The sequence below is a fragment of the Hippoglossus hippoglossus genome, chromosome 3 (genome assembly GCF_009819705.1).
Source record: "Hippoglossus hippoglossus isolate fHipHip1 chromosome 3, fHipHip1.pri, whole genome shotgun sequence".
NCBI classification, from domain to species: Eukaryota; Metazoa; Chordata; class Actinopteri; order Pleuronectiformes; family Pleuronectidae; genus Hippoglossus; species Hippoglossus hippoglossus.
This window is the reverse complement of record NC_047153.1, coordinates 31191374-31208143: the sequence shown is the minus strand read 5'-3', so window position 1 is coordinate 31208143 and position 16770 is coordinate 31191374. Positions and strand designations below refer to the sequence as shown.

General features: G+C 41.4%; 1 protein-coding gene across 2 annotated transcripts; it reads right to left on the bottom strand.

Moving 5' to 3' along the window:
• Positions 1-1380: 1380 nt before the first annotated feature.
• Positions 1381-15442, bottom strand: LOC117759425 (histone-binding protein RBBP7). 2 transcript variants are annotated; one of them, XM_034581551.1, is made up of 12 exons: positions 15264-15442; positions 14512-14656; positions 13633-13778; positions 7565-7741; positions 7346-7461; positions 6551-6711; positions 5502-5628; positions 5046-5123; positions 3565-3641; positions 3336-3393; positions 2887-2997; positions 1381-2412 (listed from the first exon to the last, which is right to left on the bottom strand). In XM_034581551.1, the coding sequence occupies exons 1-12, from the start codon at positions 15277-15279 to the stop codon at positions 2341-2343; spliced, it is 1284 nt and encodes a 427-aa protein (XP_034437442.1). In that variant the 5' UTR covers positions 15280-15442; the 3' UTR covers positions 1381-2340. The 2 variants fall into 2 exon arrangements, with proteins under 2 accessions (XP_034437442.1, XP_034437443.1); XM_034581552.1 differs by having other exon boundaries at positions 7565-7738.
• Positions 15443-16770: the final 1328 nt, after the last annotated feature.

Below are 16770 nucleotides of genomic sequence, written 5' to 3'. Positions count from 1 at the left end.
ATTTGTATCAAATCCTTTTGTTGCTACTTGAGGTCGGGTTTTTTCCTAGCAACAGTCTGTGGTTTACGCAATATGCGAATAAAGTTATAGAATTACTTAAATAATAGTGTAAAATGTTAGGATCTGATGTGATACATTAGATAACAATACAAAATATATTTTTGTTTAAGCTAAAACCAAGACAATGTTGATTCTTCAGTTTTCCTCATTAAAACATCTCCTGTCGCCAAAGGGCTTCATTTTTATACTGAGCAGCAACAAGTTGAGTACGCCCTGCTAGATGACTAGGTGAACTAGTTCAGAATCTTTGATCTCGTAAATAAATAAGAGATCGTAAATAAAACATTTTAAAAGGTCATTCCAGTTCAAAATGTCACAGCTTTGTTTGAATTTTAAACGAGAAGTAATGGCTCAGATCATCGTATCAACCAGACCAGATTAAACCCATGTTTCCTCACTAGATTCAAATCAGCATCACCACAGTCCTTTTCTTTTGAACTGAACAGTGATTTCAATACGATCCATCATGCAGGGTGCACAGAGAAGAGCTGAGTCAGGAGTAAACGGCTTCATCCACTGGCTAATAACTTCCTGTAAATGTGTGAAAACTTAAATCGTGTTGGTTCATCAGAATAAAGGGCCTTATCAACTTTGAAGCCTGAAAGTGGAAGAAAACCAGGTGATTCTTACAGAAGCTGCCAATACTGTTTGAGTGGAGTCCTGATGTGTAGGAAACGGATCATTGGCAGGATCAGATGTTTGTAAAAAAGATGATCTCTGGTTTTGGGACAAAAATAATTCACAAACTTAATTGTATTCTCCTTCGCTCAGTTTGGGTCAACACTGCCTCATTGCAGCTGCTGTTCCTCAGCAGCTCTGAGAACCTAAAAGACATCATTCCTGATGCACAGCATCTTGCTAAGCCCTAAGAAAAGTTCCAGTTTGTAGAAATCATAAGAGTGAATCTGAGAAACTAAAGTGCAATGATTTTTCACTTGTCATGGAGTAATGTCCTTTCTGAAGTTTGCGTCATCGTCTGAGTAAGGTCAGTGAGTCAGGTTGGGTTGTTTCAAATAGTTTTCCTTCATTATGTACTGAACAGTTGGCCTGTTTAACATGTCAATGAAATGTCCTCGAAGACATTGCCTTGCTGTTCAGCTGATTTTCTTACTGAAGTTCTCCTCACGCATTTACCTTCACATTGTGTGGACATGTGAACTCAAAGGCTCAGTTGACGTGTGCGTACTTCTCTGGTATCAAGTGGTGGACAGTTGTTGTCACACCCCTGAGCAGCATGTTTCCTCTTTGCCCAGACTGACACTCAGGTAATGTCAGAATCTACCTCTGTAGAAATTGTGAAAGAAGAGGCACGAGTCACCACAGCTTCAGAGGGCTTTATTTTTACTGAAAAAGCCCACACCCTCTCTTTGATTGTACAATGTTCTTATAGTCCTGTCTTTCTTTTCAATAAACATTTTGTAGAATTTGCACTTGCTCTTTACTATGGATTTATTTCCTTTAGCTAAGGAATCTGAAGATCGTTCTGCCTTAGTCAAATTGGAAGTGAGGACAACTGTAAATGAATGCGAAACTGGCTTTAAAAAAGTTACAAAAGTCTTATTGTGATTTCAGGTTCAGGACACAAAACAGGGTCATTTATCATGTAACAAGAGAAGAGGAAAGAAAGGTACACTTGTCAAGTCCCACACCTTTCACTCGAGACACCAACTTAGCAGTTTACGAACCTATAGGAGAAAAACAGGGAATGTTTCTTCACAAGATAGTGATGCGTCAGCTAAATGCAAGAAAAATAACAGCCAACAATAACTCAGGTGGAACATTAAGAAAAGCTGCTGAACACTCAGAGTTCAGAGGGATGGAGGTCAGGTACTCATCTATTGTGCAGGTTCTACTACATATTTCTATCTTCAGGGAGCCTGTTTACTGGTTTCCTAGATATTCATGATCCAAATGTAAAATGACACTTTTCTTTGCATGAGCCCTCTGACATGAACAGATTAACGGCTCTCAATGACTGGCACATGACAGTTTTATGCTCAAAGCACATTCACCACCAGATCCCCAGACACTGGAGATGGTACCGAAATGGTCGGATGTTGGCCTGCTTCAGAGTACCTGAGCCATGGTGCAGAGTAAAGAAGACCGACTGAATCCATCTGTCTGTTAACAAGTCCACAATGTCTCTGAATCCACACTGTCCATTCATGTGGAGAGCAGACGTTTTCATTTTGCACTTGAGTGAAGTAGAGAAGAGGGCGTCAGGTGGGGCCAGGTTTGGAGGAGGGGTCGTGCCTCGAGAGAGATTGGTGCAGCACTGGGTTAAGATCCCTGAGCCTCCAGCTCTGATGCAGGGGTGTTGTCTGGTTCCTCATCATTGTAGATGTTCTCTGCCTGGAAAATTGAAATGTACAATACATTTTGAGTGGTCATCAAGACTGGAAAAGCTCTATATAGTTACAGGCCATTAACATGAATAATCTGGCTCCCAGAGATGGTTCTGCAACAACACTTGGTGGATGAGTTTCTTTCCAAACAATCCTGACACAATTTTAATGTCCAAGAAAGCAGTTCCCAGAGCTGCAGATAAAAACTAGTCTTTATTTCTAACTAGTCCAATTCATGTAGAGCTGCTGAATGATATATTCAGTGTAAAGTACTAAAAGGCTATCATGAATGAAAATCAACACTTCACATTGAAAGTGTTGCAGCCTCATGGCTCCTCCTCCCTGCCTTGTTGTTGCAAGACTTTTAGTAGGAGGCTTTTACTGGGCAAGCTTTTAAGGTGAAAACATCGAGAAGTGTTGAGGAGGAAATCTCACAATGAGACGGTGTGTGTGAGGCTCATGTGAGAGCAGCAGCACTCACCATCTGCCAGACTTGCATGATGTTGTCCTCGGACACAGAGCAAATAACCCAGGGTTCGTTGGGGTTCCAGGAGAAGTCGGAGATCTTGGCGGTGTGGCCTCCGTGGATGAACTGGTGGAAAAAAGATGGACACGTTAACATCTAGAGGTGAAGTGGTTCACTGGAGAGTGAAACCACAGACATGTTCAAACTCCTAAAACATGAAAGCTCAGCGCTTTGAAACAGACCAATAACATCTGTGGAGCTATTTAACCTCATTCTATTTTCAAACAATCAGTGATGTTTTATTACTGTGCAGGGGCAGCCTGACAAACCTGATCAACACCATATTTACATTGCTTGCACAGATATTTGTGCAAGAGAACAATCCTTTGGTCCCTGAGAGAACAAGGACCTGATGAGTGAGATGGAAATCCCACAGTTACCTTGCTTGTTCAGACATTACTTACCAGCAGCTCTGGTGGGCCATCCTCTGCATCTTCTGCCGACTGCTCCTCCCCAATTTTACTAGAGAAACAACAGACAGTTACTCTTCAAATCAACTCTTAGTGCCATGTTTCTAATTTAAAAAAGCTAATGTTCAACACATTGTGTGATCAGTGTCTATGTCATGATGAATTTATACACACACACACACACACACACACGCAGATATAAAGCATGTTGAGAGGTTTTTACCTGAGATCCCAGACGTTGAGACGCCGGTCGGTGCCACTGGAGGCCAAGATGGTCTCATTGTGAGGAGACCATTGTACCTAATGAGTGGGACAGTCAGATGACAGCAGGTTAATGTAATGCTCAGCTACAATAATACAATTATCAATCTTTTCATTTGAAATTTCATCACATATATGGAAAAAACACTTCACAACACTACAGTTTTAAAAAAGAAAATTATTAACATAAATGACATAACCTTTAATTCTGGCACATCATAGTGATGAATCTCAAAGTGAGGATTATCAGCCTGCACACTATGATACAGCACTAAAGCAGACTGAGCACAAGTGTCTCAATACACCTCCTTGATGGAGGCCTTTACTCTCTGAGAGCCTTGTTTAATCTTCTATTTAGTAAAATAAGAATCCTTAGTGACGTCCTAGTTGTACCTCTGCTGTGCTGCACTAAGCTACGATGATAAGAGCTGTTTATAAAGACATGTTTTAGTTTGTTTCCTTGGTTATTTTGTTCAAGAAACTGCTGAAAAGAAGAGCTGCACTAAGTGGAACTGTGATAAGTCACATAAATAAATATATTCTATTAGTTTTTTGACTGTTATTGCTTTAATGCTTTTATCCTCCATCATTGCTTTGTACAAACAACATCTTGAATAGTGAGGCAGTCTGGAAAAAACTCACAAAACCATCATCTGATGCTTGTTCAGTTATTTGGTCTCCCCGGGAGATTTGTTCAAGAAACAGCTGTCTCCTAAAACCCACAGCACTCGCTGTTAGACAGGCAGCTACAGTAAAAGCTGAGGTTGGCAAGGTTAGTGTTAGCTCTCTCCTGTCAATGACCAGAAGAGTCTGGGCTTTCATGAGCAGTTTATACACTTCCTGGCTATTATGTTTTCTGCAAGAAAGAAATCAAATTTCATTGTGGATTATAAAATACTGCTGCATACACTAACAATAGCTATGTGTAATGAGTATATGATCATGTCATTATTTTTTATATTAATGTTAGCACAAGACACTTAACTTTGAACCAGCCTCAGACATTACTGTAGCCCCTTAGTTAAACAAGTCAAGTAGCCAAGTGTTACATTATTAATAATATCAATAACACTCATGTTTTGGGTCCAAACACTATCATGGACAGAAAGTGGCAACTTTCATTTATATTATGGCTGGCTGGCCCCAGGTCATTGGTTACATCACACCCTGCCTGAGACAGGAACAATGGTTCATCTTTCAGAATGGTGATGACCCAAAAACAGCTAAGCCAATGCTAAGTGGGTCCTGAAGAGTAGGGAGTTTTTACAGCCACCATGGCCATCAATATTCTGGAATCTACATGACTATTATTTATTTAATACATTTTACATTTATTTACTAATTTTACAAAATTGTGTAATTGTTTTAAATACATACAGTGTGGACTATAAATGATACAATTTAACTTAAATTGTATTTGCAAAACAAAGCAGTTGAGGTTACCTGGAAGATTTCATCTTTGTGGGACTCAAACGAGTGCAGCTTCAGTTTGAGGTTCCTGAGATCCCACAGTGCAACAGTCTGAAAAACAAAGGAAGATTTGCCTTACATTTTCTCCAAAGTCATTGATGTCAGCCTGAACCTGGCACAATCTATCAATCAAATTTTATTTGTATAGCCCATATTCACAAATCACAATTTGTCTCATAGGGCTTTAACATGGTGTGACATCCTCTGCCCTTAACCCTCAACAAGAGTAAGGAAAAACTACTAAAAACCCTTTTAACAGGGTAAAAAGAACGTAGAAACCTCAGAGAGAGCCACATGTGAGGGATCCCTCTCCCAGGACGGACAGAAGTGCAATAGATGCCACGTGTAAAGGAGAACATCAGAAAGATAAGGGTATTTGCAGCATTGATTAGAATAAACAATCCAAATGGGTTTTTGCTTTTTCTGTACCTTATCAGCAGAACCAGTGGCAAGAATGAACTCGCTGTATGGGTTGAAGCTCAGACAGTTGACTTCAGCAGTGTGAGCATCTACCGCGTGGCTGGCTTTGGATGTGTTATTGGACCGTGTGTCCCATCTGGTGGAGGATAAAGAAGGGTAAGGAGGAGGCAAGGGCATAGCATACACTCAATGAGCATTTTAATTCAATCAGCTGCACACCTGCTTATTCATACAGTTGAGTCCAGTGAGAAACTGATCTCCTGAGATCTTCACACACAACAATATGGTTGGAGCGGTCAGAAAGGCTAAGGTCACTCAGATAACCATTCACACACTTTGCGGTGGATGTTTCTAACAACAGCACATCAGGCTCCTCTCCTGTCAGCCAACAACAGAAGAGTGAGGCTGCAGTGACACAGACTCACCAACACTGGACAGTTGAAGACTAAACAACGTAGCCTGGTCTGATGAGTCTGGATTTCTGCTGAGGCTGCAGATGGTAGAGTCACCACCTGGAGTCAACAGCATGAATCCAGACAACCTACCTTTTGTCAACAGTCCAGACTGCTGGTGGTAGAGTAACAGTGTGGGACAATTTCTGACTCACTTTGGGTCTAATACCAATCAATCATGGTTTGAATGTCACAGTTTATCTGGGTATTGTTGCTGACCATGTATATTCAACCCCTCATAGGCACAGGTTTCCATCCTCTAATGGTTTCCTTTAGCTGATAATGTCACAACGTAAATGTGTCAAAGTGGTTTCATGAACCTCCACAGTCACCAGATGTGAAATCAGTATAATCTTTGGGATGTGGTAGAACAAACGATCAGCAGCATGAATGTGCACTTGACAAATCTACAAAAATGATATGATGTCACGTCAACATGGAGCAGAATGTCAGAGGAAAGTTTCCTGCATCTTGTGGATACTGATCCATGTGACAAGGAACCTAAGTTGTTTGGAGAGCAAAGGGAGGAACTACCTAATAAAGTGCTAAGTGAATGTATTTGGTAAGAAATAAAACATAACCAGACCATTTGCATTAACCTCTTACATCATAAGCTTCTGGTCGTCGGCCACTGAGCCAAACAGGGATTCATGGAGCAAATGCCAGGAAACATCTTCCACCACTGCTGTGTGGCCTGTGAAGATGGTTTTGGCATCAACAACCTTCCCTTCCTTTGGGCCAGCACCGATGTCCCATAGACAGATGGTCTGGTGAGGAATGAAAGGAGAGCACAGTGTTAGTTTATATTTTGTACATCCTCTTGCTTGCATTGATCTGTTATAAACTGGTAAATGCCACAATTTATCAACCCATTTTAAAAATGTGCTGGGCTTTCCACCAGTGCATACAATGTTCAGGTGGGTTAACATAGGCCCTGATCAGACCTGGTATTACAATCTGTCCAGAGAGATCCCATCACAACTGGACTTGGTCAATTACGTGTGTTCGCACCTGGTATTTCAATGTGTTCTGAATGTGTCTCCACTTGTGATCGGATCTTACTTCCCTGCTCTATACGCAAATAAACACAAAGTATTTCAATGTCCGTGCTCTGCTTTGTGAAGGCTGAAACCTACTTGTTACAGTTTGCAACTTCAACTTTGGTTGATTTAGCCATTTCTATCTGTTGAGCGTAAAAAGGGCTAAAACCCAGAATCGCAGCTTGTGAAGATATGATTTGATAATCAATTAATCATTTAAGCAATTTTGAATATGATTATGATAGTCTCACGAAACAAAACTTTACAAGACATCACCTTGGCCTCAGTTGAACTGTAACTGCTCATGTTGCTACCTACTCTGGATAACTTGTCCTGGTAGGTCTTAGTTCTCTTCACTTACATGGTCATCAGAGGCACTGAGAAGGTTGCCGCTGAGGTTGGGATTCCAAGAAAGACCATACCCTTCTTTCTGGTGACCTTTCAGTCTCATGTCAGGAATACATTCCCCACTGGGATCTGAAATGCAGAAATACATTCAGCCTTCACCTAATGATATGCAATTTGCTAAAACACTCTAAAGCACATAGTCATAAGAACATAATCACAGCAGAGCTCCAACCTGGCTTAGGCGGGTGCTTCGTGTAGTCAAAGACCAAAACATCACACGTGGGAGTCTTGGTGGCAATGATGAAGGGGTTCTGGGGCATGTAGCGGGCTCGGTTCACCTCTCCCTCGTGGTTGATTTTGATCTCGATCTCTATTTTTCCACTTACTGAACCAAATCCACCAAACTCTGACAAAAGAACAGAATGAGACTGTTATACATCCAATGTTAGAAATGGTAAATGTACTGCATTTATATAGCTGTTTTTCTAGTCTTATTGACCACTCAAAGCACTTTAAACTACTATTTACGTTCATTCATTTACTTTTATATCACACATTATATGACTAAATGTACGCTGATATCTTCCGACAAGGTGCATTCAGGGACCATCGGAAAAGCTAACGTCCGCTAGCTTAGCCACTTCCTGTGGACCTTTATGAATTTCACATTTTTACAGTGATTTAGAGGAGATTTGTTTGTTGAGATATTTGTTTTAGGCCATATTGCCCAGCCCTAAGAGCCACAGTCAGACATTGGAAAACTGCCGGTTAGGCCCAATCCCATTTCAGCCCTTCCCCCTACCCCTTGTTTTCGAGGGTTATCTTGTCCCTTGAAACAGGTACGAGGGGTAGAGGTTGAAATCTTCCCCTACGAATTGGGACAGCCCTTCAAGAAGCTGTTACATCATCAGTAGTCGTCGATGTAAACAGACACGACAAAAAGTTTTGCCGGTGATGTCGTTTAATAACATTGTTGTGATCTTAAATAAACCAATGCTATTGTTTGCTGTTACTAAAGTGACAAACCTATAATATCCTAATAACATCTAGTCTAATGCAGATGAATCAATGACATTTGCCATTCATCCAATGGAAATGGAAAAGCTTGGATTCTCTGCATTATTACACATAAATCAAAAGCTTACAGCTTCAGTCTGTAGACAACCCTGCCAGGATGCGTTGTTATTAGAGGAGCAGTTCAGTAACATCGCTGCTATACACTAGTTCAATTAAGTGCATCGTGTATCTTCAAAGAGGGGGGATGCAACATGAAATTATGTCAAAATACGGGATCATCATGCAATAACAATGTAACGTTAGCATGCTAGCATTTTTTAAAGGTTGTTGTGGAATAAAATGATCATAATTATGCTACATTTGTGGATCTCTCCCATCTTGCAGATGATTCACAAGGCATTCTGGAAAATTCTCAAAGCCCTCGCTTTGAAGTGTGGGTCTGAAAAATCTCAGTTTCTAGGGTTGTGCAGCCTTTACACTTGCCACTACCCCTCCATCCCAACAAGAATCAGAACACCCTACTCCTACACATGGACACGCAAAATGGAGGAGAAGGGCTAAGGGGTAGAGAGAAGGGGTGAAACTGGATTGGGCCGACTGCTCATTTAGTCTTTTACATTTTCCTTGAGGGATTTTGCAACATGATGATGATGATATAGATTACTGGCTGATGAGAACTGTTGTTATTGCTGCAACAATATCAGCCAATAGCTGTGTGATGACACAGAGCCTTGGCAGAGAAAGCACACTCCAGTTCTGAATGTAGATTTCTGCCTCTAAGCCTTTCACTATCTCTGTCTGCCTCCATTTTACTCAACAACGTTGCTAGTGATCCAAACGTACAACCAAATCCCCTGATAAGGGAGACAATGCAGGCAATCGATGCATGCCCTGTTAACTAAGCAGCACATTAACATAGGACCAGTGCAGACTACAAACTTTGATTTGACTGTCTGAATTGAATTTCTGATATGACAGGTCATTTCTGAGAAGGGTACTGATCACATTATGAGCTGCTGCAGACAATGTCCATTTCACCAAATGATTTCATCAAAGCCCAAAAACAAATTGCACTTGTACTGTTTGTCAGTATGTAGATATGCTATTATTAATATATTTTAAAAAATAAACAAAAATGATGATATGGTAAATATACTCTAACATTTGATTGTAAAATTTGGTATCCCTAGACAAAACAAATTCAGCTATCTGCAGATGCGCCACTATATATTACATGACACAACCATAATTGAGAACCCTAAAGTATCCCCTATTGAGAAATTGATATTTGAAGCAGCTGGAAGGATGTCTGTCAGTTTATTTTATAAGGCTTTGAGTATTGCATCCCTGGCTGATCTGCGGGACTTAAGGGCACCTGGGAGAAGGAACTTTCTGTCACAATTTACTTTGAAAACTGGGAAGATCAATTTCAGTTTGTAATCGCACCAAAGCAATGCAATTTAGGATTAGACATAGATTGCACATTTCTCCCAATCGTAAACATTATTTTAATCCATTAACTCACTGTCTTTGGTCATGCTGTAAACTACAAAGGTATTGGTCTGATGTTTTATCTGAAATGGAAAAAATATTGGATTTTGTGCTGGAGATGGACCCAGTGTCCCTCATTCTGAGATGAGATGTGACTGAATATGTCATGGCTAGTCTGGCAAGCCAGGTAAAGTGGAGGCAAACACATCAGATGCGGTTGACCAATCACAAAAAGAGTGGGTCAGCTGGCAAATCAGAGCAGACTGGGCTTTATCAAAACCAAGTGTGTCAGACTGAGGTTAAAAAGAGGAGCGGCAGCAATGGACAGTATGAAGATATACACCCACCTAGTGTTGCGTTTTCCAAACACTAGAGCATGAACACCTTTTCAAGCAATAACCCAAATTGAAATGATGTATCTGAATATGAGCAGAATATGTCTCCTTTAAAACACTTATCACGTAACAGTTCCTGTACACAGGCATTGGCATGTTGTAACATTATAAAATACAGAATCTAACTGTATGCATGCATGTAGGCTATATATAATTTGGATTATTGTAAAGATAAAGATCATAACTTGTTAAGTTTAATAACATAACCCTCAGCGGTTCCGCAGCCACTGTGCGCCGGGCGTCATTCATAAAGTACCAATACTAATAAAAGTAGGCATCTGTCGTTTTTAACGGCTGGGTATCACGATGCCTTTCTGGTATCGGTATACCGTGCAACACTAGGAGTGATGCAGTTTAAAACTAAAAAGGTACTTGTGTGGAGCCTACTTCTTTGCCTTCTTTGTTCTGATATGGATGCTGACTAGGTGTATTTAGCATCAAGATTTGGTATTTACCTTAAAATTGTTGTGGCCACATTAACAAACTTATACATACATACGGCAACACACCAAAGGAACAGAGAGTCTTCATCACACACACACAGCTGGGCGCCAATCAACATACCTGCTGGAAGAGAGAATATCACAGTTTCAGTATACAGACTAAATGAAAAATGGCTTGAGCGCAGCCTCATTAATTAATTCCCTCACTTTATATACAAAAGTCGCTTTAAAGATTTCAGAGATTGGGCATCTTATTGTGGGCACAATTAAAGAAACCACATAATGATTTCCAGGTTTGTTTGCCCCTTTCCTTCAGTGTGTCATAGCTTTTTACCTCCACCAAGGAGTTTAAGTTATTGTTAGTTAGCAGGATTACATTACATTTTGGAATGGATCTGAATAAATGGGCAGATCCAGGAATTTTGTTTCTCTTTCACTGCAGTGTTTACCACAGAATTAATTCAATCTATGGCAGAAGCAGTGGTGCATGTGCATGCACATGAATGTCATGCAACAGATTCAACTATAGATGCATCACTGCCACCTATAAGACTAGAGGTTTGTCCCTGCTATACTTAAGATCAGTTTAAGTTTTTTAGGATTAAAACATATTACAGTTGCAGCATTTTAAGCCGGCCGTAACCCTCTATTCCATTTCTGCAAATAGATTATCTAGATCGAGCAGACTGTATCTTTCAGTAAGAAAATTATCACAGGACTTTGTTTGATGGTACTGCCTGCAGCCCTGAGGGAATTTCTCAACGACAGTTCCAACAATGTTTTGACCATTTGAGACTGAATTTATGAACACTCCGACCAATGGTTCATTTGAATGATTAACTCACTTTGAAAAAGTTAAGTAAGCCTGTGTGTGGGATCCAGGCTGCTAGTATACATAACCTACCTAAGGCAATGATAAAGTTAGACAGTTAAAAACTTTGCAATTCTCCAAAGAGATATATCCCTCTACTGCATTAACAAAATAGCAAAAAAAGATCATGTGTGTTTTGTTCCGATCTTTATTTAAGAGCGTGGTCTTTTAGTTTGCAAGCAGGACTTTCACTCAAAACCCTGCTCTCACACTCTAATATACCCTGCTTGTGCTTAGATTACCTGCACTTCAACTTCAGCTCCTCTTTTCACACTCACGCTTCTTGTTTGTGAGTGTGAAAAGTCACTCTCAGATTTTTCTTCTGGTCTTGGATTTTTTTTGCTACAAGTCTGTCAAAATTCCCCAACCAATAGTGTGGTGATGATGAATGAAATTGTCCCACCTTTGCTGTGGTTACTTTTTCTGTTGCCGCTGTTTCCGTGTTTTTATAGTTTTGAGCAATAGTGTTCCCATTAAGTTACAAAATATGAGATTTGCGATTTGATTTTGAGCTCTGCTCCTTCATGATGACCAGCAATTAACATGCGGAACTCCAGCTAGATGAAGGTGACATCATTTTTTTCTTCACGCACACCGACAGGACACCGGTGCAAGTCGTGGAGGGCATAAGTGCATGAACCTGGATTAAGTAAAAGACATAAAGCTAACACACACACACACACACACACACAATAAGGGCGAGACAATATCACTTGTCAAGACCAAGCTACTTTTTTTTTTTCGAGGGAAGGGCTCTCCCACCCTTACCCTGACCTTACTATCACAATTGACAACTCTGTGGTAGCACCCACCCAGACTGCAAGGAACTTGGGTGTGACACTCGACAGTCAACTCTCCCTTCCCGCCAACATTGATGCAACAACCCGCTCCTGTAGATACATGCTGCACAACATCAGGAGAATACTTCCCCTTCTCACTCAGAAGGTGGCACAGGTTCTGGTCCAGGCTCTGGTCATCTCACACCTAGTCTACTGCAACTCCCTCAGCAGCTCAACTGGTCTTCAACCTACCTAAGTTGACTCACAACACACCGCTCCTCCGCTCCCTTCACTGGTTACCAGTGGCTGCCCGTCTCCGCTTCAAGACACTAGCAATTGCGTACCGTGCTGCGAACGGATCGGGCCCAGTCTATATCCAGGACATGGTTAAACCTCACACCCCAGCCAGTCCACTCCGCATCGGCCAATCGGCTTGCTGCTCCCTCACTGCGAGGGACAGCTAGCCACTCAACAAAATCACGACTGTTGTCCTGATGTCAATGGGGAGCTCGTTCCACCATTTGGGAGCCAGGAGAGCAGAAAGTCTACACATCTTCTGCCGCAGACTAAAGACACATCTCTTCCGACTACACCTTGGTTAAGAAGATAATGGTCTAATAACCATCGTCAACTGTGGTGTTTATATAATAAAAAAATTTAATAAATAAAGTTAGCTGCACTTATATATGGCACTTACATGTAGCACAATGTAGTTTGGCTTTTTGAAGCTAATGTACTTACATGATTCTTGCTGTTCTGGGTTTCTACCCTCATGGTTGAATACACTTATTGTAAGTCGCTTTGTATAAAGCGTCAGCTAAATGATATGTCATGTCATGTAACACTACACCTGACATTCTATTGGTTGGGGTATTTTGACAGAGTTGTTGCGCACAAAAAAAATCTGAGAACAGACATGAAGCTGTAGTGGAGGAAAATCTGGATGTGACATCAGTAAGTCCTGCTCTCAAACTGAAAGACCATGCTCTTATAGTAAGAGAGGGAAAAAAAATACACAATGTCATAGGCAATCATATTTTTCAGAAACAGTAGATGAGATAAATCGCACACGATAACTTTTATGTAGCAATAAAGAATATGAAAATAACCATCTTGAAAATGAGGGTGGGCACTCAACGGCTATGACTCTTTCTGTCACGAATAAATATTACATCATCCACTTGTGAGAATGCCATGTCTACACCTACTCCCCTGTTCTTACATAGATATTCATCACAGAGGAATCAAGCATTAAGATGTATGTGAAAAGTATTCCACTGCAGAATGACTCCTGGTGTATTTACCTCCTTTCTCGCTGTCATAGTGTGAAGCATCAAGCTGGGCATCATCATTTGGCACTTGGACACTGGCAATCACAAGGTGGTTCTGCTCATCTGATGTATGGGTCCCTAAAACCAGCCTGTGGACAGCGTAGTCCTTCCCCTCTGGCCTGCAGAGATCCACAAAAGAGACAACGGTTCATCTGTACTCAGCAGCAAATAGCGTTGCCTATTCATTTCACTTTAACATAATATAACCTAATCTAACCCATGGGAGATTTTGTGTCTCTTTGTCTTAGAAAGACACCATGCAGAAAATACTCTATTGACTGATCTAGAAAATAATAATAATAATAATAATAATAATAATAATAGTTGAATAAATAACAGTTGGTTAATCAATAAAAAAAAAAACCGTGTAATAATTAGTGTCAGCCTTGGTGGGAAGCGGGTACGAACTGCTGTCACAGTTTGACACACTGCATTGAGTGTGTTTGTTTTATATTTATATAAGCTCTAATGTCTCCTTCCATTAATAATACCACTGTATAACAGCTCACCTCTGTGTGACTGCTGAACACTGCTGCACTTCCCTTGGCCACACTTTCCCTGCATATACCCTACCCTAACTGTAGACTATCATTTGTAATTATTGCACTCTAATGTATGCTTTTTTTGATACATATTTATTTTCATTTAATGCTATTTTTGATGTTGTTGGACACAGGCACAACGTGTATCTGGAATGGCAGTGGTTTGTCTCCAAGACTCCTGTGAAGGAGCTGGGTTCAGCCATGTCTGGTGCTCACTGCCAATAAAAGGCACTTTGACGACACCAGTCAGCAGACCTGTTTAGATTGAAACTATGTTATAAGACAAGTAACATGGAGGTAATGGAAATACCTGCGGACATCTGGGAGCCACTGGACAGTGAGGCTGGGCCACTCAAGTGCATGAGTCATCACCAGGTCGTACAAGAAAGGCGTGTTTTTCTTCCAGATCTTGTACTCTTCATTGATGACCCTTTCTTCCACTGCATCATCATAAACTAACAACAAACAACAACACAACATCTTTTAGGTTAAACGTATAACTGGCAAACAATAGAAGCTGCTGTGCATGCATTCTTAGTTGGGTATACATATTTATCAGGAAGTTATTCACGGTACAGTGAGGCAGTTTGTGTAACAGTGTGGAATCTGCCCGAGTGATTCTCTCAGGAAGAGACAAGACGGCTGATATGCGTCAAACCAAACTAGTGTAACAGCAACATGCTGCACCGTGTTCCTCTAACACTGATCCCAGACTGGTGACCCACCGCTGCTGTGGTTCCCCTTACAGAGGACTGGGATCACTCTGCGGTGTGATTAGGTGCAGGAGGCTGTGGCAGCGTAACAACCACAGAACAATGTCTGAAGTTGAAATAAGTTTAGTTTGATGGATTGGACATTTGGAAACATACTGAAGTTAAACTACCAGTGTCAGACATGACATTCTGCAGTAAGTTTAAAACCTGGAGCGACACACAGGCAGACTAAGACAAGTGAGCCTACTGACAGGACTTAGCATGTCATGCTAGCAGCCATGCCTGGGCTAAGCAACACACGAGGAAAACAGGCCACCGCTTTCTAAGCTCAGTAGTTCTGGTGACCTACCCTCTTTATCCGCCATGTTCCGAACTCTGTGTCACGACGCTCGAAGGCAAAGGAAGTGGGTGAACGTTGATTCGGTTCTTGCTGCTGATGCGCTGCCCGGCAGTGCTTTGCTTGTTCCTTTTCACCGCCGAATCACTATGCGCACACCGCGCATGCGCCAGTGCGCGCACACACCAAATGGGACAATGCTGCGCGCGTACAGAGCACTGACGAAACCACACACACACAGTCTCTCTCACTCGCTCACGCTCACACACACACACACACACACACACACACACACACACACACACACACACACACACACACACACAGTCTCTCTCACTCGCTCGCTCTCACACACACACACACACACACATAAATATATTCTTCGTGTGCGTTGTTACGCGTCCACAACCTCCTTCACCTAAACACACTGTTGTATATGTGAGTGTGTGTGTGTGTGTGTGTGTGTGTGGTCTCAGTGAGTTTTTCTGTTTTCAGTCTTTATTCAGATTAGAGCCCAAAACCAAACGGTCCATTGAGCAGCAGCTGTGTGTGTGGCTGAAACACCTTGTTGATGAGAGGTCAGAAGAGTCCCAGTGGTTGTCTAAGTTAGCGTAGCCCATCTGTAACTCTCACATATAAATACTCTCTACAACTGTGGTGACCAGAGAAGCCCCTCAGAATAAACAACATGTTGAACCTGGAGGTGGATGGTTCTACAGCAGCAGAGACCACATCAGGCTCCTCTCCTGTCAGCCAACAACAGAAGAGTGAGGCTGCAGTGACACAGACTCACCAACACTGGACAGTTGAAGACTAAACAACGTAGCCTGGTCTGATGAGTCTGGATTTCTGCTGAGGCTGCAGATGGTAGAGTCACCACCTGGAGTCAACAGCATGAATCCATAGAGACAACCTGCCCTGTGTCCAGACTCCACTACCAACAGTGATGGTGTGGGGAATGTTTTCTTGACTTATTTTGACACCAGTCAGTCTTGGTTTGAATCTCAGTTTATCTGACTGTAGTTGCTGACCATGTATAGCCACAGTTTCCCGTCCTCTCATGGATAATGCTCCATGTCACAAAGTGTCAAACTGGTTTCATGAACATGACAGTGAGTTTGGTGAACTTCAGTGACCTCCACAGTCACCAGATGTGAACCCAGTACAATCTTAAGGCTGTGCTAGAAGAAGAGATTGGCAGCATGAATGTGCAGCTGTCAAATCTGCAGAAATGATGCGCTGCAACAATGTCAACATGGAGCACAATCTCAGAGGCGAGTACCCAGCGTTCAGTGAATTCCAAAGTAAAGGGAGGAACTACCCACTTCAAGTATGGTGTTCTTAATAGTGAGTGGACAGTATATCATACTCTATGAATTATGTTATCCTGACTAATATACATTGTGTATTATCAGTAATGTGCAAAATGTGATATACGACATGATATATTCTATCCATCTTTAAAAACAAGCTATAGTCCATAGTAATGGTTATGAGGAGGCATAATACCTATAGTGCT